General features: G+C 40.8%; 1 protein-coding gene across 4 annotated transcripts in view; it reads right to left on the reverse strand.

Annotated features, from left to right (window-relative positions):
- RpS26 (ribosomal protein S26) overlaps window positions 1-23,845 on the reverse strand; it is a 51,838-nt gene that overhangs the window by 25,905 nt on the left and 2,088 nt on the right. For 2 of the 4 annotated variants that reach the window (XM_080274465.1, XM_080274464.1), the window contains exons 1-2: window positions 8,653-8,713; window positions 2,405-2,493 (exon numbers count right to left, since the gene is read on the reverse strand). The exons of 1 other annotated variant lie outside the window; for it this stretch is intronic. In XM_080274465.1, the coding sequence (XP_080130591.1) occupies window positions 2,405-2,493; window positions 8,653-8,698 (135 nt within the window). In that variant the 5' untranslated portion in view covers window positions 8,699-8,713. Of the gene's footprint in view, window positions 1-2,404; window positions 2,494-8,641; window positions 8,781-23,845 lie in introns of those variants that run through there. One more of the 4 variants, XM_080274467.1, reaches the window with a different exon arrangement.

Raw genomic sequence — 23,845 nt, forward strand, 5'->3', positions numbered from 1 at the left:
ATCCCAGGAGGATTATGTCCGGTTAGTGGGGATGTTCGGATATTGGGCGTTCGGATATTAGAGGGATTACTGTATATATATATATATATATATATATATATATATATATATATATATATATATCACATATATATATATATATATATATATATATATATACATATACAGTATATATAGATACGTAATTTCTCCACAATCCGATGTAATAAAGCCAAAGGCATGTCCGGAAAGTGGATCCGTCTGGATAGTGGGCCCTGCCTCCTGGACTGGTACTTATGGACCCTAACCCAGCCTAACTCAGAATACCACCTACATAACTCTCTACAGGACATGCACAGCACTTATTTAGGACCCTTTTCACACAAATAAGGGACAGAAATATAAAACAGATGAAAAGGAGCCAGAGAATGAGGAAGTAGAAGTGAGTATGGAAAATATTAGCAGTGTACAGGGTACTTACAACACGTCTGTGGCCGTTCGTTACGAAGGTTAACCCGCCTCCTCTAAGGCTCTGGCAGTGGTGAAAATGCTCTTGAAGCACGTACAGTAATCCAGTGTTGTGCTGCACTTACTCCTTTGCACTATGAGTCATAATTGTTTAACACTGCATATTCTGTCTTGATTGCACCATGCCAGTTTCAAATGCCAGTTTCAACCGCCAGTTTACACTCTGTACTTAATCTCTGCACACTGAATTCTACTTTCATAACACTGCACAACACTGTAAATTCCCATGTGGTCTAGTGGCGAGGTATTGCAGTTTATTCACTGTTTATTCACAAAAATGAGCACACGCGGCATCCACTGAATGAGCGACTGGTCAGGATGGTAGTTAGGTGGTAACTGGGGAGGGATGGGGGGGAAGGCAGGAAGCAGGCAGCGAGCGTAAACACAGCTGTTTGATACTACATCCCAATTTCAAGGTAAGGTTGAAAAAAACATTCACAAAAATGACCACATGCGGCATCCATTGAAAGAGCGACTAGTCAGGATGGTAGTTAGGTGGTAACTGGGGAGGGATGGGGGAAGGCAGGAAGCAAGCAGTAAGCGTAAACACAGCTGTTTGGTGCTGCGTGCCAATTTCAAGGTATGGTTGAAAAAAATCCGATTTTTTGGGGGGTGGGGGTGGGGGTGGGGGGGTGGGGGGGGGGTCCAAAAGCCCGGGCCCAAAACATCCGGTAAGTGGGAAGTCCTGATAGTGGGCGTCCGGATAGTACAGGGATTACTGAGTAATCTGTTTAATATCTGGACGCCCAACATTCAGACACCCCAATGTCTGGACATTTTGGGCCCGGGCCTTCCGAACCCAAAAATGGCCAAAAAATGTAAAAAAAAAAAAAAAAATCTGAAAATTTTTCACCTGTAATTTGAATTTGGCGCACGGTGCCGAACAGCTGTTGTGTTAACGCGCGCTTCCCACTCCCCTGGCTTCCCTTCCCCTCCCCAGTTCCCCGCTCAACTACCATCGTGAGTAAATGATCGTCAGGATGACTGTCGCTTATGCTCGTTTTTGTTTAAACAATTATAATTCACAGTGCTAAGGATTAAGTGCGGCACAACACTGTTTTACTGTACATGCTTCAAGAGCATTTTCACCACTGTCAGAGCCTTAGATGTGGGGTAATCTTCGTAACAACCACCAGGGACGTGTCGTAAATACACTGTCATCTGCTAAATATTTTCCATACTCACCTCTAAAGCCTCATTTTCTGGTTCCATTTCATTTATATTATGCTTTGTGTCCCTTATTTGTGTGCATAGGGTCTTAAAATGGTGATTTTCATTGTGATTTTCATGTCTGTTACCGAGTGTCAATAGGCTGTCAACTGCTATTTTCCACACTCACCTCTAAATCCTCATTCTCTGGTTCTATTTCATTTATTGCATGCTTTGTGTCCCTTACTTATGTGAATAGGGTCTTAAATAGGTGCTATGCATATCTGGTAGGGAGGTATGTAGGTGGTTTTCTGAGTCAGGCTGGGTTAGGGTCCATAAGTACCTGTCCAGAAGCCTCAGGCCCAATAACCGGAAAGACCCAATTTCCGGACATGCCTTTGGCTGTATTACATCGGATATTGGAGAGATTACTGCATACATACATACATGTATATATATATATGGTATATGTATATATATGGAGCCTCTGTGGTACAGTGGTAAAGTGTGCGTTTCGTATACTGAAGAACGAGGGTTCGCACCTCGCCAGGGTAATAAACTTTGGGAGTGTTCTTCAGGCCATGTACTGCATTGGCGGACACAAGGGGTGCTGTGGTTGAGCAAGTGTCCCATACTATAAAGTATGCTTGCACCCAGTCAGCTTGCGCAGGCCGATTACACTTGGTTCACAGACTACACACACATCCAAAGCCACTCCAACACTACAATTACACTTACAAGCACTTACCCTACATACAATCTCTGCTAGACAGCCTAAGCCACTTGGTAGAGATACATTGGCTGTATCATCCCCACTTTGGTCGGGATAGGCCTGTCCTACAGTGGACACACAAATGGCTAATTAGATGAGATAGATAGATAGATACATATATTTATATATACTGTATACACACACACACACACACACACACACACACACAGAGTAATCCCTCAATTACCTGACATAACAGAGCAAAGGGCATGTACAGGTAGTGGCAATGCCCAGATAATGAACAGTGTCCCCTCTACTATACCCAGACCCAACCAATACCCAACCTCCATCCTATCTCTAACTTATTTGTACAGTATATCTGCTTACTTTAGCAGTGTTTTCCAGTCATTCAGGCATATTCAAACATCAAAACACAAAGGAATATCCAAAGTAAACACCAAGAAAACCATGGATAAAAAACAAATAAAATAAAACCACAAAACACCATACCTAAATACTACCGTATGTACAGTAACCCTCCTAATTTTGGCACTGTTTTCAGGTCAATCTGCCATATTCAGACATCAAAACACACATAAGAATATCCAAAGTAATGCTACACACCAAGAAAACCATGGAAAAAAATAAAAAATTAAAATAAAAAAACACCCTACCTATACACTACTGTATGTACACCTGCACACCAAAGTTTCTGTACCCTCCCTCGTTGGAAGGAAGTGGAAGTCAGGTTAGAGAGAGGGCAGGCGAACAGACAGTCATGGGTGGTAGTCTGGTACAGAGCTACGAGGTGGAGGGTGTGAAATCTGAAGAAGTTGTATTTGAAACATTTCCATGCTATTCGCCTGTAAAACATAATGCATTCGTAACATACACAGTGTATATTATAACACAGACTATGTTTTCGTGGAGTCCTGTGAAACATGGTCCAGACACGACCCATCTGTTTCTGATCCTCATCATGCCAACGAAGCACTGAGCCAACTTCACTGCAGTCTGCATCACGGAAGCTAACACTGGACAAGGTGAAGTTTATATTGTTTTTTGTTGGTATGCTGACTAGTCCTACTTCATTTGTAAAATAGAATCCAGTGGTGGTATAGTCAGTCAGGTTGACAATTATGTAGTGTTGCCATAAACTGTTATTACAAATTGTTCTTAATTTCCAATTTTATAATCATAGTGTTAACATGACATTGACAACTGGGAAAAAGAAGATGTTATGTTGATGTCATGATAACATTATGACTATAATAATCAGACATTAAGAACAACAATGCATCATGACAGTTTAAGGCAACACATTACATAATTTTCAAACAGACTGACTATACGAGTACTGAGTTCTGTTATAAAGTAGGATTAGTCAGCATACCAACAAAAAACAATATAAACCTCACCTTGTCCAGTGTTAGCCTCCGTGATGCAGGCTGCAGTGAAATTGGCTTGGTGCTTCGTTGGCATGATGAGGATCAGAAACAGATGGGTCATGTTTGGACCACATTTCACAGGACTCCATGATAACATACTGTAGTCTATAATACATGCTGTGTATGTTATCAATGCATAATATTTTGCAGGTGAATAGCATGGAAATGTTTCAAATACAACTTCATCAGATTTCTCACCCTCCACATCATAGCTCCGTACCAAACTACCACTCATGATTGTCCGTTCGCCTGCCCTCTCTCTAACCTTGACTTCCACTACCTTCCACCAATGGGGGTAGATACTTTGGTGCGTGAGTGTACAGCACTGATTTCGGATCACTCTGCCATATTTAGACATAAAAACACGCAAAGGAATATCCAAAGATACGCTAAACACCAAGAAAACAATGAAAAAAAAAATGAAAAACAAAAAACACTCTACCTATACACTACTATATGTACAGTACCCCTCCTAATTTTGGTACTCCTTTCAGGTCAATCTGCCATATTTAGACATCAAAACACACATACCCATAGGATTATCCATATTAATGTTAAATACCTAGGAAACAATGCATAAACAAAAAAAATCCACAAAAATCCTCAGGATGGTTGGAAAATCAGTTATATGACACTAGTGATAGCTGTTCCCTGGCCATAAAAAAATTCCACAGTCAAATATGCCACCGGAAATTAGTTAAATGGTTATAAATGGTATACCATCATCTTCGGTAGTGTTTATACTATAAGATAAGCTAATAAAAACACAGACGACTGATGAGTAACGTACAGAAATTCAGTGAGAATAGTGTTCTGGAGTAAACCTTACCTTTATATATACTGTATATAATTTTTAATAACAGAACAAAGAAAAACAAATTTAAAAAAAAAATCCATACGCCAGATTACTGGCAGCCTCCATTCATAAAAAATATGTAACGGTTGGACTTGAACAGCTGTAGGCTGAAGTTTGAGGGGAAACACTCTGAGGAAGAGTTCCACAGAGATGCAGTTCAGGGAATAAAAGAATTCTGATGGACAGAAGTTCTGCAATATGGCTATGTGACTATCCAGTCATGAGCACTGCCAGATGCCCATGTAGCATGAAGGAAGGGATGGAGAGGTGGCACAATGGACGCAACTTCGTTTAAGCATTTGCCATAAAAGTACAGTACAGTACAGTACTGTATTTGTAAAATAATGCAAAGGGAGGAAACATTCCTTCTTACTTGTAGAAGAGGTACTTTATTTAAAACAGCATGCTTATTAATAATTCCAACAGCTTTGTTCTGAATTTTGTCTAGCTGTTTTAGTACAACCTCTCCACATCCATTCCACAAGGGTGAGCAATATTCTAGCTGAGAGCACAAATGAATCTTACAGCTAACTGGTCGTCAGTGAAGAAGGTACGGACTCTGTACAATAATCCAAGCTTTTTATAGACAGTTTTACTGAGTGATCTGATGTGTGGGGTCCAGCTGAGGGTACTGTTAAGTGGAACACCAAGAATTCCAACACTTTTGGAGATGGGAATATTAGTAGCATTGAACATAATATACAAATCTGGCAATATCTATCTACCTGTAAATTGTATATACTGTATCTGGTTTTACTAGCATTGAGACAAGGTTATTTTGTCCCCATTCGCTGATCTTAGATAAGTCTTGATTTACAGAGATTGCTGCTCTGAGTTGAGAGTTAGAGATAATAAACTTTGTAAATGGGTGTTTGAGTATAAATGAACTGTGAAGTGTTGCCATCTGCACATGAATGGATGGGATTGTGGGATAAGAGACCATTAATATGAACTAGGAATAGGGTTGGTACCAGAACTGAACCTTATGGCATGCCAGCATTAACTGAGTGGAAACTGAAATATAAAACATCTACTTCTTCTCTTATTTTTCTGTCACTGAGACATGAGGAAAGCAGAGGAACAAAAGACGTTAGTCCATAGCAAGGGAGTTTGGATTGCAGGGAAAAATGCCACATTCTGTCAAAAGCTTTACAAATATCAAGGGCTACTGCATGAGTTTCTCAATGATAGTCAATTGACTGATGGATGGTATGAGTCAGGAGACTGAGTATACAATGGTGGATCTTTCATGGCAAAAACCACATTGTCTATCACTAATTAAGTTGTAGGATTCAAGGTGTTTAACAATGTGCTTATTAATTATAATTTCAAATACTTTACCAAGAGAAGATGTGATAGCTATTGGTCTGTAATCAAAGGGGCCAGAGGAACTTCCTTTCTTTGGAACTGAGTGGATATTGGCTTCTTTACATGAATTCAGGAAACAAGAAGTACGTATGCATGGTCTGAATACAGCTAGAACAGAGGTAAGTTCTGGGGAACACTTTTCAAACAACTGGAGGAATTCCATCTGGGCCTGGAACTCTGTTGGTTGGTAAATTGTCTAGGATGGATTTTACGTATCTAGTCTGTACAGTAAGTGGATCAATTTCGAGTCACATAACTTCCCACCATCCTAGTGCAAAATTCTGCTAGCACCCTTGAAGAGTTAAGCACATGTCTAGATGCAGAATTTCATGAGCTTTCTTGTGGTCACCGGAATTTTGATACAACCAAGAGTATTTGAGTAAATCACAAAAACTTTAAAAACTCACGAGTCAGTACTCTCAACGTGAAGGAGAGGAGGAAATGAGGGGGGAGTCAGGAGGGTATGGAGGAGGGACAGGAGGGGCAAGAGAAGCGAGGCTGTGAGCAAGATTTTCACCCTTCTGTCACGAGGCAGAGGTGCGCTTTTACCGTACAGTATATTTACTTGTGGCTTGTGGTCTGTTAGACGCCCTGCGGCCATGAGAAAACACAACTCCCGATGATGGGGCGACTTTGGACGTTTGGTAGAGAGGCTGACAGCCACTGTCATTGAACATATGCTCGTGGCTTGCGGTCTGTGCTGCACTCTTGACAACAGTTAGGAAAGACTAAGCTCGGATGCCGCGGAACTCTGGACATCCAGTGGGGATGGATGCAGACGTTGACACTGCATATGGGTTACAGTCGTATTACGTGGGTGCTGGAGGTTTGCTGGGAGTGATCGGACAAGCGTGTCACTTTGATCATTCAATTCTGGGGCGGACAGACATTTTAGCTCTGGTTGTGGGTTATGGCCTACTTCCTGCTCATGGCTTGAGCCCAGCGGCCACGATACCGAATGTTTAAACATGTCGGCTGGAGGCCAAAGATTTCAGGGACTTTTATATCCAGACAACAGCAATAAATCTGGATAGATTTAACAGACCTAAGGTCCAGCATCCGGATAATGAACATGTCCAGATACTGTACATTTAGATAAATGAGAGATTACTCAAGAACCAATATGCATCAGGTAAACAAATCACTGATAAAAACAAAAGGAAAATAAAATCACCACAAAACAATAGAACACAACCACAAAAGTAATAAGAAAAATAAGGAATGCAGGAATAAGATTAAGAAGTGAACTGGTAAGGTTTTTCTGCTACTTAACCCCGACTGCGGTTAAGGTGGCGAGAGCGATACCCCTGACGCGGCAATCCACATAAAAGTTACCCATTTTCAATGCAATAATTTTTGCATTACTGAACATGATAAAAAATAAATAAATACAACAAGCATAAGAAAGCAAAACCTTTCTTCTTACCTACGAGCACATCAGTGAAAGTTTAGATGCTCCTACGATGCCATAAACAGAAGCGGAAACAACACCATATTGGTGTTTTTTTTGCGTCACTGTAGCTGTCCGACACGCACCACCACCCACACAGCCGCTCACCACACTTCATTTCCCAACCACGCACCACTATATGCATCACTTTCTTTGCATTATCTCGAATGGTTCACTTAGCACTTCAAAATCATTATTTTACAACACTGTAAAGTAAAATAGTGTGATGCTGAACTGTGAAAAACTACTGAGTAACAGTAGATGATGCTAAATTCAACGAAAGATATTTACACAGCATACAACAGACACTTTCACTTTCCTTATACTTTAGTCACTTACACTTACTCTTTATCACTTATTTATCCTGGTGTGATACCAAACCGTGAAAAACTACTCAGTAATAGTAAACAACGCTAAACTCAATGAAAGATATTTACATAGCTTACACCAGACACTTTCATTATCCTTATATTTTAGTCACTTACACTTAGTCTTTACCACTTATTTACATTTGTACAATCACCTTGCCAGAGGGGCTAGAAGTTGACGAGTGTGTGAAAGTCATGGTGGCGTAACACGGATGGGTTGGCACCAATTGGAGCGTGGTGTGCTGGCTTGTTTTTTCAGAGGGTTTACTGTATATTCCACACTAGAATCGCTGTCACTAGTAGGTGCATACTTCCTTTTCTGTGGAATACAACTTTTAGCACCTTTTTTTTGGTAACACCAAGCGAAGTTGAGGGCTGGGGCAAACACAACAAACCACCAGTAGGCGCCATGACTTCCTGAAGCAAACTGGGCTCACGTAATTATGTAATGCGTGATGTGGTGTGGAGGATGCTAAAAGGATGACCTGGCAACCCCAAGTGTGGGCAGATGAATACACAAAGTACTCGTGCCAAAATGCAGGTCACAACTTTTGAAATCGATTTGTGGATTTTAAACATAATGGTGCAGCCTGTCGACGGGACCTTTTAAAGAGATTATCATAGCCAAGGGATTAAAGTAACCCATACATTTACCCCTGACTACATCTAAGTATTTAAAATTTAGGCACACTGCTGAATGTCATAGTAATAAAGCTAGCATGTGAAACCGAAAGCATATTCAGCATTAAATAATGTTACACTGTGGTAGGTGGGGGTGCTCACCATCCACTCACTCGATGTAGTGCTGCTCTCGGGTGTCTGCCTTTTCCTCTCCTCCATTCTTCTTTCCTTCCATCCTCTTCTGTCTTTCTTTCCTTGTCCTTCTGCCTAATGGTGACTTTACACTCCCTCTTCTGTTTTTCTTTCCTTCATTCTTTCCCTTCCTTCTGCCTGTGGGTGACTCTACACTGCGTGACAAGACAAATGGTTTCCTGTACACCAGGAAACCATTCACTACAGTGGGTGGCAACCATATAACCAAATTTTGGTGCCTGGTGATTTAGTGGGTAATTACGGAGCTCCAATCAGATTGAGCCGGTGAAGGTTTATATCCAAGGGATGGTTGGGGGTTTATTCCTCATGTAATGTCACTCAGGGATGAGTGAGGCTGGTCACTTTCATCTTAAATGTCAGGACCAACTTGTCTAGCCCTGGGCTCCTCATGGCACAACATAGGATTGGATGATGACTCAATCAATCAATCAATCAATAGGCTAGCTGCACTACATGCAAGCACCAAAATGGGCCAGATGGATTATGCCTTTGCCTTTTAAAATCTTGGCCAAACTGTGCCCCTCTACCGTATCTTTCAGAAGTTTTATGGGGAGGCACACTAACCCTTCGCCAACCCACCTGTTGACATGCGTGGTTGGTTATGTGGTCACCACCCAGCATTTTAAATAGTTTCCTGGTTTACAGGAAACCATTTGGCTTGTTACTCAATGTAAAGCCATCTGAAAAGGAAAGAAGAGCAATAAAATGTGACAGGAAAGATAGGAGAAACAGGAAGAGGGCAGCAGACACTGAAAAAACATGATCAAGGTGTGGGAAGAAGTAGGAAGCCCTACATCAAGTGAGTGGATGATGGCTGCCACCACCTACCACCAGCCTAACTTAACCATGATTCCAGTAAATTTTAGCAAGTCCATCATTACAAACATTGGTGAGGCGTGGGCCTAAGGAACATGATGATAACAACAATGGGGATGAAAGAGAAGTCAGAAGACAATTGTTTACCATAGGAATGATTTTAATAATACAAAAAACAAACTGGAGTAACAGTACCGGTAACTGAAATGGTACGGCTCTTCTGCTGCTTAACCAGAGATTTCGATTTGTCTCCCAGTAATTTTATGTTTTGTCCTCTTGAAAGAGTTCTGAAATCATTTCTATCTATCTATCTATCAGTTGCCAGATGCCTCAATCCCGTCTGGGGTGGCCACAAACAAATCGCCTCCACGTCGCTCTGTGCCCCGCCATTTCACTGCCCTGCCCCCAACTCACACCCCCCTCTCATATACCTCTCCACCCCATCCCTTCATCTCATCATCGGCCACCCCCTCCCTCTTCCCCCCTCCACCTCACTCACATACACTCTCTTCGTCAGTCTTTCACCCTCCATCCTATCCACACAGCCAAACCTCCTCATTGTGTTCCTCATAACGCTTCCTATCACATCCACATCCACACCACAACGCTCCTTTATATCCCCATTCGTCACCTTGTCTCTCCATGTGACTCCACAGGCTTCTCTTAAATAACTCATTTCCACTGCTCTCACTCTTGACTTGTGTCCTTCCAACAACGCCCAAGCTTCACTTCCATACGTTAGAGTTGGTAACACAATACTGTCATGTAGTAACTTTTTCACTTCCATGCTCACTTCCCTGTTTCTTATCACTGCTTTCAAAGAACCAGCAACCTTTCTTCCCTGCTGTACCCATTCAAGCATTTCACCCTCCAAACTTCCATCCTTACTCATGACACTACCAAAGTACTTAAATGTACTCACATTTTTCAATTCCTCACCATCCAACCTCGCTGTACATTCATTGACTTCACCTCTCTCAAAGGCCATCACTTTACTCTTCCCTACATTCACCTTTAGATTCCGTTTCTTACACACTCTCCCAAACTCATCCACCAAGCCTTGCAGCTCCTCTTCGTCTTCACTCAACAACACAGTATCATCTGCAAACAACAGTACAGGGAGTTTCCAAACACTATCCTCTCTCACCAGGGCCACTCCAACATCCATTACCCTACCTTGTACCTCTTTTATTACCTCATCCATATACAGATTGAATAACCATGGAGACATGACACATCCCTGTTACAACCCAACCTTCAAAGAGAAAAATTCACTCAGTTCACCATCCACACGCACTGCAGCCTTAGCACCATCGTACATACTCTTCACAGCATTCAACAACTTCCCATGTACTCCATGTATTCTTAATACTTTCCACAATCCTTGTCTATCCACCCTGTCATGTGCTTTCTCCAAATCCATGAAAGCCGCATACAACTTCTTTCCCTTCTCTAGAAACTTTTCCACTAAAGATCTAAGAATGATTATCTGACCTACACAACCTCTTCCCTTCCTAAAGCCTCCCTGTTCTTCTCCAACTAATTCCTCAGTTCTTTCTGTGTCAATAAGTATCCTACCATACACTTTTCCTATTATACTAAGAAGACAAATGCCCCTATGATTACTACACACTTCTTTTTCCCCTTTACCTTTGTCTATCTATCTATCTATTGCCAGACGCCTCAATCCCGTTTGGGGTGGCCACAAACAAATCGCCTCCAAGTCGCCCTGTTCCCCGCCATTTCACTGCCCTGCTCCCAACTCACACCCCCTCTCTCATATACCTCTCCACCCCATCCCTCCATCTCATCCTCGGCCTCCCCCTCCCTCTTCCCCCCTCCACCTCACTCACATACACTCTCTTCGTCAGTCTTTCACCCTCCATCCTCTCCACATGGCCAAACCACCTCAGTGTGTTCCTCGTAACGCTTCCTATCACATCCATATCCACACCACAATGCTCCTTTATATCCTCATTCATCACCTTGTCTCTCCACGTGACTCCACAGGCTCCTCTTAAATAACTCATTTCCACTGCTCTCACTCTTGACTTGTGTCCTTCCAACAATGTCCAAGCTTCACTTCCGTACGTTAGAGTTGGTATCACAATACTGTCATGTAGTAACTTTTTCACTTCCATGCTCACTTCCCTGTTTCTTATCACTGCTTTCAAAGAACTAGCAACCTTTCTTCCCTGCTGTACCCTTTCAAGCACTTCACCCTCCAAACCACCATCCTTACTCATCACACTACCCAAGTACTTAAATGTACTCACATTTTCCAATTCACCATCCAACCTCGCTGTACATTCACTAACTTCACCTCTCTCAAAGACCATCACTTTACTCTTCCCTGCATTCACCTTTAGATTCCGTTTCTTACACACTCTCTCAAACTCATCCACCAAGCCTTGCAGCTCCCCTTCGTCTTCACTCAACAACACAGTATCATCTGCAAACGACAGTACAGGGAGTTTCCAAACACTATCCTCTCGCACCAGGGCCACTCCAACATCCACTACCCTACCTTGTACCTTTTTTATTACCCCATCCATGTACAGATTGAACAACCATGGAGACATGACACATCCCTGTTTCAAACCAACTTTCAAAGAGAAAAATTCACTTAGTTCACCATCCACACGCACTGCAGCCTTTGCACCATCATACATACTCTTCACAGCATTCAACAACTTCCCATCTACTCCATATATTCTTAACACTTTCCACAATCCTTGTCTATCCACCCTGTCATATGCTTTCTCCAATAATAATACCTGACTTCGAATCCTCCAGGACTCTACCTTCCTCCCAGGCCAATCTGCACATCTTCCACATCCATTCTACTACTGTCTCTCCTCCATGCTTCAGCATTTCACCACACACACTATCAATTCCTGGGGCTTTCCTCAATTTAACTTTCTTCATTGCTTCCACAACTTCTATCCTACTGATTTCTTCCTGTCTTACCTCCCTCCTTCTCCCAGCCATTCCCCAGCCACTTATACTCGCATTACTTCCATCCTCTATGTTCAACAATTCCTTAAACTGTTCTCTCCATCTGCTCACTTTTTCTCCCTTCTCCACTAGTAATCCACCTTTTATCTTTCACTCCCCTGCTAACCTCACTTCCACCCTGTCTTACTCTCTTCACCTCTTTCCAGAACATTTTCTTACAGTCCCTCCACTTTACACTCAAATTCCTTCCAAATTCCTCATCCACTCTCTTCTTACTCTTACTAATCTTTTCACCTATCTCTTTCTTTCTACATATAACTCTCTCTTCCGCCTCTCAACTTCTTCCATGCCCCTATTTCTCATCCATTCACATTTCAATTACTTATATATGTTTTCTTTAAGGTTATTACGATGCCCCTTTTTGTAGAATCAAGGCCTTTGTTGTAATCTATAGAGGCCACTATTAATGGTGACTTTCTTTGATGACTATTTCCTGTACACTGAAACAGTAAAATTATCGTTTCAGCCCAAAACCTCACCTGTCTTTTTTTTTCTGGAACCTAATGATTTTAGTGTTATATACATTGTCAATCTTACTGCAAATTATCTGTTTTCGAGTTTTGTTCCCCCCCTCTCCCCCTGAAACGGGCAATGTGTGATAAATTTGGCAATAAAAGTCATACAGAAATTGCTAAAATAGGTTCTAGAAAGAATAACATACATGAGTACTGATTCTATCGGAAATTACCAAAGCCATGTGGTAAACTGGCCGTGCTGTATTTGAACAAACAAAACAAAACCTAACCTTGTAAGGTGGTGCTTTATTTAATTAACCTACCCAATGAAACCTAATCTTGTAAGGCCATGCTTTATTTAATTAACCCGCCTCATCCCGACCACTTTTCCACCACTGACTCCCCCCAATCCTGACCATTAAAAAAAAAAAAAAAAAAATGGCTCAAATCTCCGCTTTTGGTGAGAAACATCGAAAATTCATAGAGAAATCGCTCACCTGAGGTTTAAAATACTCAATACAGGTCGGAGTACCTCCTTACCTTACTGGGTTTTCTAACAGGCTGGCACCAAAGAAAACGAGTTCTATGGGAGGATAATTATTTCACACCACTCATAAACGGTATTTATTTATTTACTTGATACGAATTTATATGTAGTATGAGAGTACAGTAATCCCGCATTTTTTGCGGATTTTTTGTCTACGGTTTTGCCCTCTCGCGGATTTTCTTAGCATTAATAAGTTCAACTAAAATATCCTTGAATATACAGAAAACAAAAAATTTGAAATTCCCGCAACTTCCAATTGTAGCGTGGTAAACTCACGCCACCCTCTGTCCCTTTCCCGCGGCCCCTCTGCCAGTGTTACCATATCTAGCATAATTTTATTCTTTTAGCATTATTTTGATAAAATTTTCGAGTCTGGAATATTTTTTAGCATATTAGAAGTTTTAGCATCATTCTAGCATAATTTAGAATGGAATGGAATATTTTTGGAATAATTTTATAAAAGCTACAAAGCAGAGAGAGAGAGAGAGAGAGAGAGAGACGAATAAGGTAAGATGTAAGGTTTGAATAGTTGGTTACACTCAGTTTGGGCTTGGTTGGGTTGGATTAGGTTAGGTTAGGTTTTAGGTTAGGTTTGGTTTGGTTCGGTTAGGTTTGGTTAGGATAAGTTTGAGCTTTGTATTTTACCCATGAAACCTAGGTTTTTCCGATGGATTTTGGTATGATTCATTCGATTTTCAGCTTCATTTCAGTGGGAAATGACCATTTTCTGTGTTTCCCCCCCTCCCTATAACCCCCGATTCCCCAAAGATCCCCCATTGTTGCAGGGGGATGGGGGGGGGTCATATCTCAAAATCTGGTTATTTCCGACGGAAATGATGCTCAAAATCAAATCACATCAAAATCCATCAGAAAAACGTAAGTTTCGTGGGAAAAAGCAGTATGGGCAGAAAACCGATATTTACCCTCTTACTGTATGTAGGTTAGTTTAATATTTTCATAGTAAACAGTACATAATTAATATATAGCATGAATATGTATAGAATTTTATCACTTAGCTTCAAGTTAGCATAATTCATTTTTTACTTGGAACAAATTTGCTCAATCTAGCATAATTTTTTCACTGCCCTAGCATAATTTCGTTGTTTGGGTATGGCAACACTGCTCTCTGCCCCGCATAATCCTCAGTCTACGCCTGACTGGCTCACGTGTCTGGTGTTCTTGTAACCGTACTATGATATGAGCCTCTTGCCTCCCACTAGCTTTCCACATGGCCCCAGGACGTAAGCCAGCCTCACCAAAGGCTAATGATACAATTAGTAAGAACTCCAAAGTGACAAAACGATCAAGAAAAGTTATGACCTTAGCAGAGAAAATTGTGTTACTGGACAAGTTAAGAAGCGACCGTGCGAGTGTTTGCTATCACCAGTTAATGCATCTTTTCATTTTGTACTGTTTTGTGAATAAATGTGTAGATAATTGTGTATTACAGTACGGTGTTTACGTTTTTCCTTCATAATGAAGTATGTGCTTTCAATCTTGTAAGAAGGTATTTCGGGATGAGTATGGAGGTTTCGGAACAATTCGCAGTCACAACAAACACAAGATAATTCGCCTTCATTAATGAAGATAGCTATGGGTGACGCTAGAATATAATTCAAAGGCGACTACAGCGAGGAAGAAACAAGTTAATTATTGACTAAAGGTGCAACTAATAAATAATATCCAGAACCTACGCTACTGAACATAGACTTTTCTGGATCCCCCTGAAATATAGTTATTAAAGTATTAAGTATTGATTAATTAATAACAAGTATATTTATCAAAGTATTGATTAGTATATTTATAGAATGGCGGGGAATCGTCCAGGGTGCGAATTGTTTTGAAGGGGAATCGTCCATGTTTTGACGGGGAATTGTCTGACGGCGAATTGTCTTGCAATCAGTATGGACGTGGACTGTGTGATGGGCAGCATGGTGGACACAAGTGCAAGATTCAATTGTTAATAGAGTATTCGCGAATTTAAATTTTCGCGGGGGTTACAAGAACGTAACTACCGCGAAATATGCGGGATTACTGTATATTGGTTTTCAAGCAGTAATATAGGCATTATAAGCATTGTTTCACTCACTAACTCATCACCATACCTGACTTTTTTTTGCCACATTACCTGATCATCATTTCTGACTGTTTCTTCCTCTAATGCTATGTAAAGTTTGTCCTCCACATTGTCATTGATTGGAGAATCACTCTGGCCCTGAATTTCGTACCGTGGCATGACATGGCTTTACTGGCCAGGTCACTGATAACAAGTGAATTGCTGAGACAATGGTGTGCGGGGGGGGGGGGTAGGAGGTCATGCTGGGTAAGGCATTGTCCCTGCCTGGCATCTTGTAGAGGAAGGTGTCACATGTATACGTACCAAAAATCACTCGCGAAAATTGAAAATTGTGCAAATTAGGGACCTTGCAATCGATTCGCGTTTATGTACGTCAACGGGATTGGCAGTGACAAAACGTGTAGATGTTAAAGAACGTCGACGGGACGCCGCGGGTTAACCTAACCAAACCTAACCTTGTAAGGCCATGCTTTATATAATCAACCTAACCAACCAAACCTAACCTTGTAAAGCCATGCTGTACTAAACTAACCTACCGTAAGTTACTAGCAGTTGGCTTGCCCGTATGGCTTGTAGAGACAGGCTGCAGCGACAATGATGTGGTAGGGTGTGGCAGTCATATGTTCTTTTAGGAACAAATATCTTGAAAAATATTGATGGAAGTATTCAGTCTTCATTCCTGGCCACTTCGTCCACTCCTTCACATCTCACCATAGCCTTTCAATACTCTGCATATTCTGCATATGAACTTCAGGCTTCTCTGCTCTATGGCAGAAGGCCGTGATCTCTTAGAAATTTAATAGAAGCCTGGTCATTCTCGAAAAATTTACAGAACTTCGTACAACCCAAAGTCACAAGTCAGACAGGTGCACTGGACAGCCGCCACGGCTAGACTAAATTCAAATATATCAGAAGGGCCTCCCTCTCCTATTTGGGGAAATTAAGTTTGAAATTACTGGCCTTAAACAAATCAAAATGCAAAGAGGTCACTTGTTGGCCATCATCCATGACTCATTCAAAATGGCCACCCTTGACATGAGGTCGCTGACTGGCCGGTGACTTTGACCAGTATAGTGTGGTAGAAACAAACATGCAGTCATAACTCACAAGATCTGGCCACGTCAAGACCAGCTTCCATCCAAATTTTCAGAACACAAACAAGCAAACACAAATCTGTACTGACTTTATTACTGACTTGTGGTTTAAGTATTGGTACTCAAAATTCTTGTCACTGAGAGAACTATCCATTGGCGAAAAGAAAAATAATGACTTCCATTTAGCGTTGAAACAATAATAGAACCATAAAATCATTAGGTTGTCTTGTCCCATGCAAATCCTGCTTGTTTCTTACTTATCATTACTTTGGTATTACAGTGGACCCTAGTTATCCACGGGGGTTAGGTTCAAGAGACCCCCGCGGAAGGCAAATTCCATGAATAGGCTACTCGAGTCATCATCACAAAATGGCATATTATTTCCACATAAGGCAAGCACATCCCTGAAAAAATAAAAACATACTGTAAAATATGATAAATACATATTAACACTCACCAAAAGACTGTGTTCTCGTCATAACCTTCGTACAATGATGATTGCTGTATGATGATGACAATGATTGTAGTGCAGTTCCTACAGTACCAATGTGGTGAGGCGACGAGATATGTGGCGGCCCTGTAGGTGAGCTATGAGTCTAGTCTGACCCTTCTGACAGGATGCCAGATAACACCTTACGTTCTCTCTTTGGCTTAGAAGGATTACTTTTATCTTTTACTTGTCTCTTGGGAGTCATTTTTCAATTACACAATCAAGTACAGTAGAGTTGCAAACACGAGAAGGGTGATGACATACGTAATGAACTGATTGGTGTTTACAGTAAATTTGGCAGAGTGGCAGCAATGCCCATGGGTGCAGGTTTGCTAACTGTAACTACAACAGAAGTGCGAGTTGCGTGCCAAATTCAAATTAAGTTACAGTGTATAATACAGTATTAAAATAAGTTTGATCCACGAAAACTTAAATCCGCGGATAAAAAGGGTCTACTGTATTATAGTTTCAGCCAAGAACAGAACTGAGATTCTGATCCACTTTTTCAGTATTTTAGACAAGTCTATGACACTTTTCTTCTGTGGCATTTTTGTCGCAATATATATACACACATGTAACTTTAAACTGATTCACTGACTTAACCCGTCACGTCCCGAGCTATTTTGTGCCTCCGACACCCCCCAATCCCGAGGTATTTTCGGAAAAAAAAATTTTGGGCTAAAACCTCCGCTTTTGGTGAGAAACATCGAAATTTCATAGAGAAATCGCTCACCTGAGGTTTAAAATACTCGATCCAGGTAGCAGTACCTCCTTACCTGACTGGGTTTTCTAACAGGCTAGCACCAAAGAAAATGAGTTCTATGGGAGGGTAACTATTTTATCCACTCATAAACAGTATTTATTTATTTACTTGGTACGAATTTATATGTAGTACGAGAGTACCGTATTTCGCGGCATATAAGACGCACTTTTTTGTCTCAAAGTTAACTTAAAATATCCCCATGCGTCCTGCACATTAAACTAAGGCAGGTTAGTTAGGCTTCACTGAGAAGAAACTCTTATAAAGATGATCATCTCAATGCTTAGCAACCACAGGTGTTTTCTACAGAATGCAGACTTGATTTTATTTTTAAAAATAATATACACTAGTGTGTATATGCAGCAGATTTAAGAAACATCCGAGATCAGAAACACATAAAACTTCCGCAGGTTTGTTTACAGCTTAACCGGCTAACATCGTGAAGATATTTAGCGGTTTTGCAATTTAACAGTTTAGCATCCACACTATTCCAGCAAGCTAACATACATGATCACTGGTGAACTGTCTGCTAACCTTCTGAAAGGCAATCATGACCACTTTGCTTGCCATCCATTCACTAACGAGCAAAGCAATCATACTGGAGAGATGCTGGCTAGTGAAACTGCCAAGTCATCAAAACAGACTTTCGTCACGTATGGAAATACAGTAACCCTAATTAGGTCAGTTACTTTTGTGACATTTTGTGAGTGTATATATGCAGCAGATATTAAAACACGCAAGTTCAAGAACACAAAGCATTCACGGTTTGTTTTCAGCTCAACTGGCTAATACCGTCAAGGGGTTTAGCGGTTTAGCAACTTAGCAGTTTAGTGTCTAGCGTACACCCTACTCTAGCAAGCTAACGTGCTCACTGGTGAACTGTCTGCTAACCTTCTGAAAGGCAATCATGACCACTTTGCTTGCCATCCATTCACTAACTAGCAAAGCAATCATGCTGGAGAGATGCTGGCTAGTGAAACTGCCAAGTCATCAAAACAGACTTCTGTCACGTATGGAAATTCAGTAACCCTAATTAGGTCAGTTACTTTTGTGACATTTTGTGAGTGTATATATGCAGCAGATATTAAAACATGCAAGTTCAAGAACACAAAGCATTCACGGGATTGTTTTCAGCTCAACTGGCCAATACCGTCAAGGGGTTTAGCGGTTTAGCAACTTAGCAGTTTAGTGTCTTGCGTACACCCTACTCTAGCAAGCTAACGAAGTTACAGCTTCACTTTTTCAGCCAAGTGAAGTACTTTAGCAATGTATATGCAACTCAGGGCACACCCAATTACAGTATTTTGTTATGAAAATAGGATAAAATTCACTGAGTAGCATAACTGATGCAATATCTGAAATAGCAGTGCCTGACGGGCATTCATATCAGCGTCCGCCATTTCTGCTGTATTCTTAGCAGACGAAGCGATCAGAATGATTGACAATGTTCACTCTCTGCATCTCTGCTGCCTAAGCAAAGCTCTCATGATCGGCAATGGGGATCATTTAGGCCGTTACGTCCAAATTTGTTAGGTTAGGTTAGGTTAGGTTGTAAAATCGTTTGCCATTTTGGACGTTACGGCCGAAACGACCAGAATCCTAAGGTGTAGGTGAGAGTTTGGTGTGGGTGTAGTTAAGGAAGTAGAAGTGGGAAGAGTCAGGCTAGGGAACTGATAATCCGCTTATTATAATCCCTTCAGCCCAGCAATGTATTTTATAGGGTAGTTTATTCATGCTCGCCATATGATTTTATTCAGTTCAGGAAACATGTACTGAGGAGGTTAATGTGGGCTGTATCAAATGCCCCAAGTCTGAATATCGCCTGTGCTCAGTTAAAACCATTGCCAAGTTAAAATCGTATGAAGTGTGGTATAAGCAATTCAATGGATGGTACTGAGGACCATTTACTGTATGAAAGTGACAGTGAAACAGTGATGATGACCGTGGTGATGACTTCCAGTGATGCTTCAGGACTCGGGGGAAGTAGTGATGAATTCTCAGGATTTGAAGACGAGTGAAATTTTCACCATGTCAGTAATATGAAGTGAATATAGGTTTTAGGTGATCATGACAGATGCAACCATGGAAAATTTAGGATCAATGGTGCTGTACACCTTTAGTCTTGCACTGACGATGTTTGGATGAATAAATTGTTTGAGATGTTTCATGTCCTTAAGTGATGATATTTATATTGAACAACCAAATACATTTTGATGTTTTTGGCATATAATAAAGCCACTGGGTACTCCAAAACTGACTGATGTAAATGTTTCAGAGGTGAGCGAATGTTGCATGTGGTGTGTACATGTGTGCCTGTGTGTGTGTGTACCATAGCAACTATAGTCTGATTCCCGCCCGCTTGCGGCTTAGGTGTGACCCGCACCTGTGGACAATGGTGCCACGTTTCCCCAACTTGCGATGTGAAACGGAAGCTATTTATGTACAAGGCATCACAAATTCGATAAATTCAGATGAATAAAACTTACACTTGTGTATTTTGATGGATGAATCAACAGTAATCTTATTATGCATAAAATATTTATACAGTAACACAGAAACATGGCATACATATTGTACAGTGTTGCTAAAAGATATTGTAGTCACTTTTAATGGTTTTTAGCGTAGTTTTAGGGTGGGTAATAATATCACAGTTATGGATATAAGAGAATGAGCCTGAAAAAAGAAGAAATATGCCAATATCCAAAGTAAAAGAAATAATTCATATAATTCTTGTGAGTGGCAGCACTGACAGATAGCTTCCCTACAGAGAGAGAGAGAGAGAGAGAGAGAGAGGCAGGAGAGGGGCATGCATTGAATGCATTGTCGGCATCACTAAATATAACAAAACCAAATTCACAAATGAAAGCACAATTATAAATAACTTATAAAAGAATCAAAAGTACTCAGGGTGGCTCACATTTCCCGCCATGTGGTAGGTGATTCCAGCCCCCCCTTCCCCTTCCCTCCCTTCTTAATCCCTCCTGGGTGTCTCAGGTCAAATCCCCCTTCACACTTCCCCTCCCCCCTGGACCACCACCCCAACAAACCCACATCCACACTCCCACCCACACCTACACCCACACCCCACTACGTCGGGGTGTATGAATCAGTAACGTAACAAACCTCTCAGCGGACAGTAACTTTGACACTCCATCTACTACTAAATATAACAAAACCAAATTAACAGATGAAAGCACAATTATAAATAACTTATAAAAGAATCAAAAGTACTCAGGGTGGCTCACATTTCCCGCCAGGAGAGAGAGAGAGAGAGAGAGAGAGAGAGAGAGATAACGGTATAGAAAACGTGGCAACACTGTACACAGGTGCGGGCCACACCACAGCCGCAAACGTGCGCGAGTCCTACTATAGGAGGCAGCAGTGTTAAGACCAAAAATGGATGTTTTCACAGTACTCGAATGTTTTGAGATGGATGTCTGTTTTTAGCAAATTCTGGTAAGAGAAATATGCATTTTTAATTGTTGATGCTGCAAGGAAAACAGCTGACAGTAAGGGAGTGATACTGGGAGAAGAGGGTTGAGCTAGCTGTCTAACGCTTGGGATGCAGCAGTGTTGCTAAGAGATAGTTTCACCATTCTCGACATGTTTTAAGATGAATGTCTGTTTTTAGTAAATTATGATCAGCGAAGAACGTATTTTTAACTGTTGATGCTGCAAGGGAAACATCGCTGACAGTGAGGAAGTGATACTGAGAGGAAGGGGTAGAGACTGCTGTCTAGTGACTGGGAGGCAGCAGTGTTACTAAGGTGTAACAATGGATGTTTTCACCATAGTATGTTTTGAAATGAATGTTTATAGTAAATTATGATCAGTGAAGCATACATTTTTAATTGCTGATGCTGCAAGGCAAACATAGCTGACAGTGAAGGAGTGATACTGAGAGAAGAGAGTAAAAACAGCTGTCTATCCTGTTCCCAAGCAGCCTTGCTATATTGAACTTTGGTTGTAAAACATTGTAATTTGTGTATTTACAAGTGATACCTTTTTATATTATTTGTGGAGGTAATTACAGGTTAGAGTGCATGATTAATGATGGTAGTCGTCTGATATTGTGCTTGAGTCAAGGCAATGTGAGGAAATTTGTAACAGGTGTGGAATATGACGGGGTTCTTTTAGGATAAATGAACTGATGTGAACATTCATTGTATTTTATGTTTTTGTCAGTGAATGAAAGAATTGAGTTTATTGACTTCATTTGTGGTTTTAAATTCATAAAATATTAAAAACAGTGTTTATATCAGTTTACTGATACATATTTATCAACCAAGTTGAGATGGCCTCGTGGTTTGAAGTCACGTTTTGTTAAGACGGGGTTTTATTTTCTCTTTTCCTGTATCATTCTTTGTACATAAAAGAAGAAACTAAAGGATGATGAGCAGTACTGAATAGATTCTGAAAGGTGAGTGTTGTATCTAAGTGATAGTGGCTCATATCAGTCACGTTTTGTCAAGAAGGGGCATTGTTTTCTTTTCCTGTACCATTCTTTGTATATAAAAAAAGAAACCAAAGGCTGATGATCAGTAATGAATAGATTCTGAAAGGTGAGTGTGTATCTGTGTGGTAATGGCTCTTATCAAGAAACCTTACTGCAGTCTTGGTTGGGGCAAACTTTTTTTTCACAGAACTGCCCTGCCAGAATTAGGGTGCGTCTTTCACAATGCTGCGTCTTACATGCCGCGAAATACGGTATATTGGTTTTCAAACAGTAATATAGGCATTATAAGCATTGTTTCACTCACAAACTCATCACCATACCTGACCTTCTTTTGCCACATTACCTGACCATCATTTCTGACTGTTTCTTCCTCTAATGCTAAGTAAACTTTGTCCTCCACATTGTCATCGATTGGGGAATAACTCTGGCCCTGAATGTCTTTATTGGCCAGGTCACTGGTAACAGGTGAATTGCCGAGACAATGGCGTGCGGGGGGGGGGGAGGTTATGTGGTGTAAGGCATTGTCCCTGCTTGGCATCTTGTAGAGGAATAGAGGAAGGTGTCCTGTGTATACGAACGAAAAATCACACGCGAAAATTGTGCAAATTAGGGACCTTGCAATTGCACAACGTACCAGTACGTCGTCGGGACTGGCAAATGCAAAATGTTGCAATGTACCCATACGTCGACGGGACGCGGCGGGTTAATAAAGGTGTATTGAAGTGTGTTTTATAGTATGATGATGGTCCACCACTAAACATGGAAAATGATAACTGGAATGACATAGGTTATGTTAGGATAAATTTGGTTAGGGTACCCTATAATAGGTTAGAATGAATAAGGGTGGGTTGAATTATGAAAATTTCAGTTAGGTTCATCAGTCTTTGCACACAGGTTAGGATAAGTTTGGTTAGGTTAGCATATAATTGGTTAGGTTAGTTTTAAATAGGTTAAGTATGATTAGGATAAATAAGGTATGGCTGTTATGAAGATGCAGGTTAGGTTTGGATAAGTAGGCAATGATAAAGGTACTGGTAATTTCACTCATATATGGCATTCTAAGATGACGTCCATTTGTACTTGTCCACCGCAAGATTGTGGCTGTCTGTGAACAAACACCACTTTTTAAAGTGCTTTTTACCACATTTAAAATAAATGAAAAACTCTGAAACTTGAAAACGCAATTTGAGAGTACTAGAAGGATTCCATGAAAGCCTAAAGCAAGGGAAGAAAAAAAAAAACTGCAAAATAAGGTAGTCCTAGCATATATCTTAGTAAGGATTACCAAGAATTATGAATTGGATGCTGCTGATAAATAATTAAAAATGGTATTAGAAGAAAAAGACAAATAGTTTGTAGTGCCTGAGATTAAAACGCTAAGATGATCTGATGCTGTCATGATGCTTCATACTTTGGCCTATGATCGAAGAACAGTATTTG

The sequence above is a fragment of the Coenobita brevimanus genome, chromosome 57 (assembly GCF_032717465.1).
Source record: "Coenobita brevimanus isolate Jiangsu-jjx chromosome 57, ASM3271746v2, whole genome shotgun sequence".
NCBI classification, from domain to species: domain Eukaryota; kingdom Metazoa; phylum Arthropoda; class Malacostraca; order Decapoda; family Coenobitidae; genus Coenobita; species Coenobita brevimanus.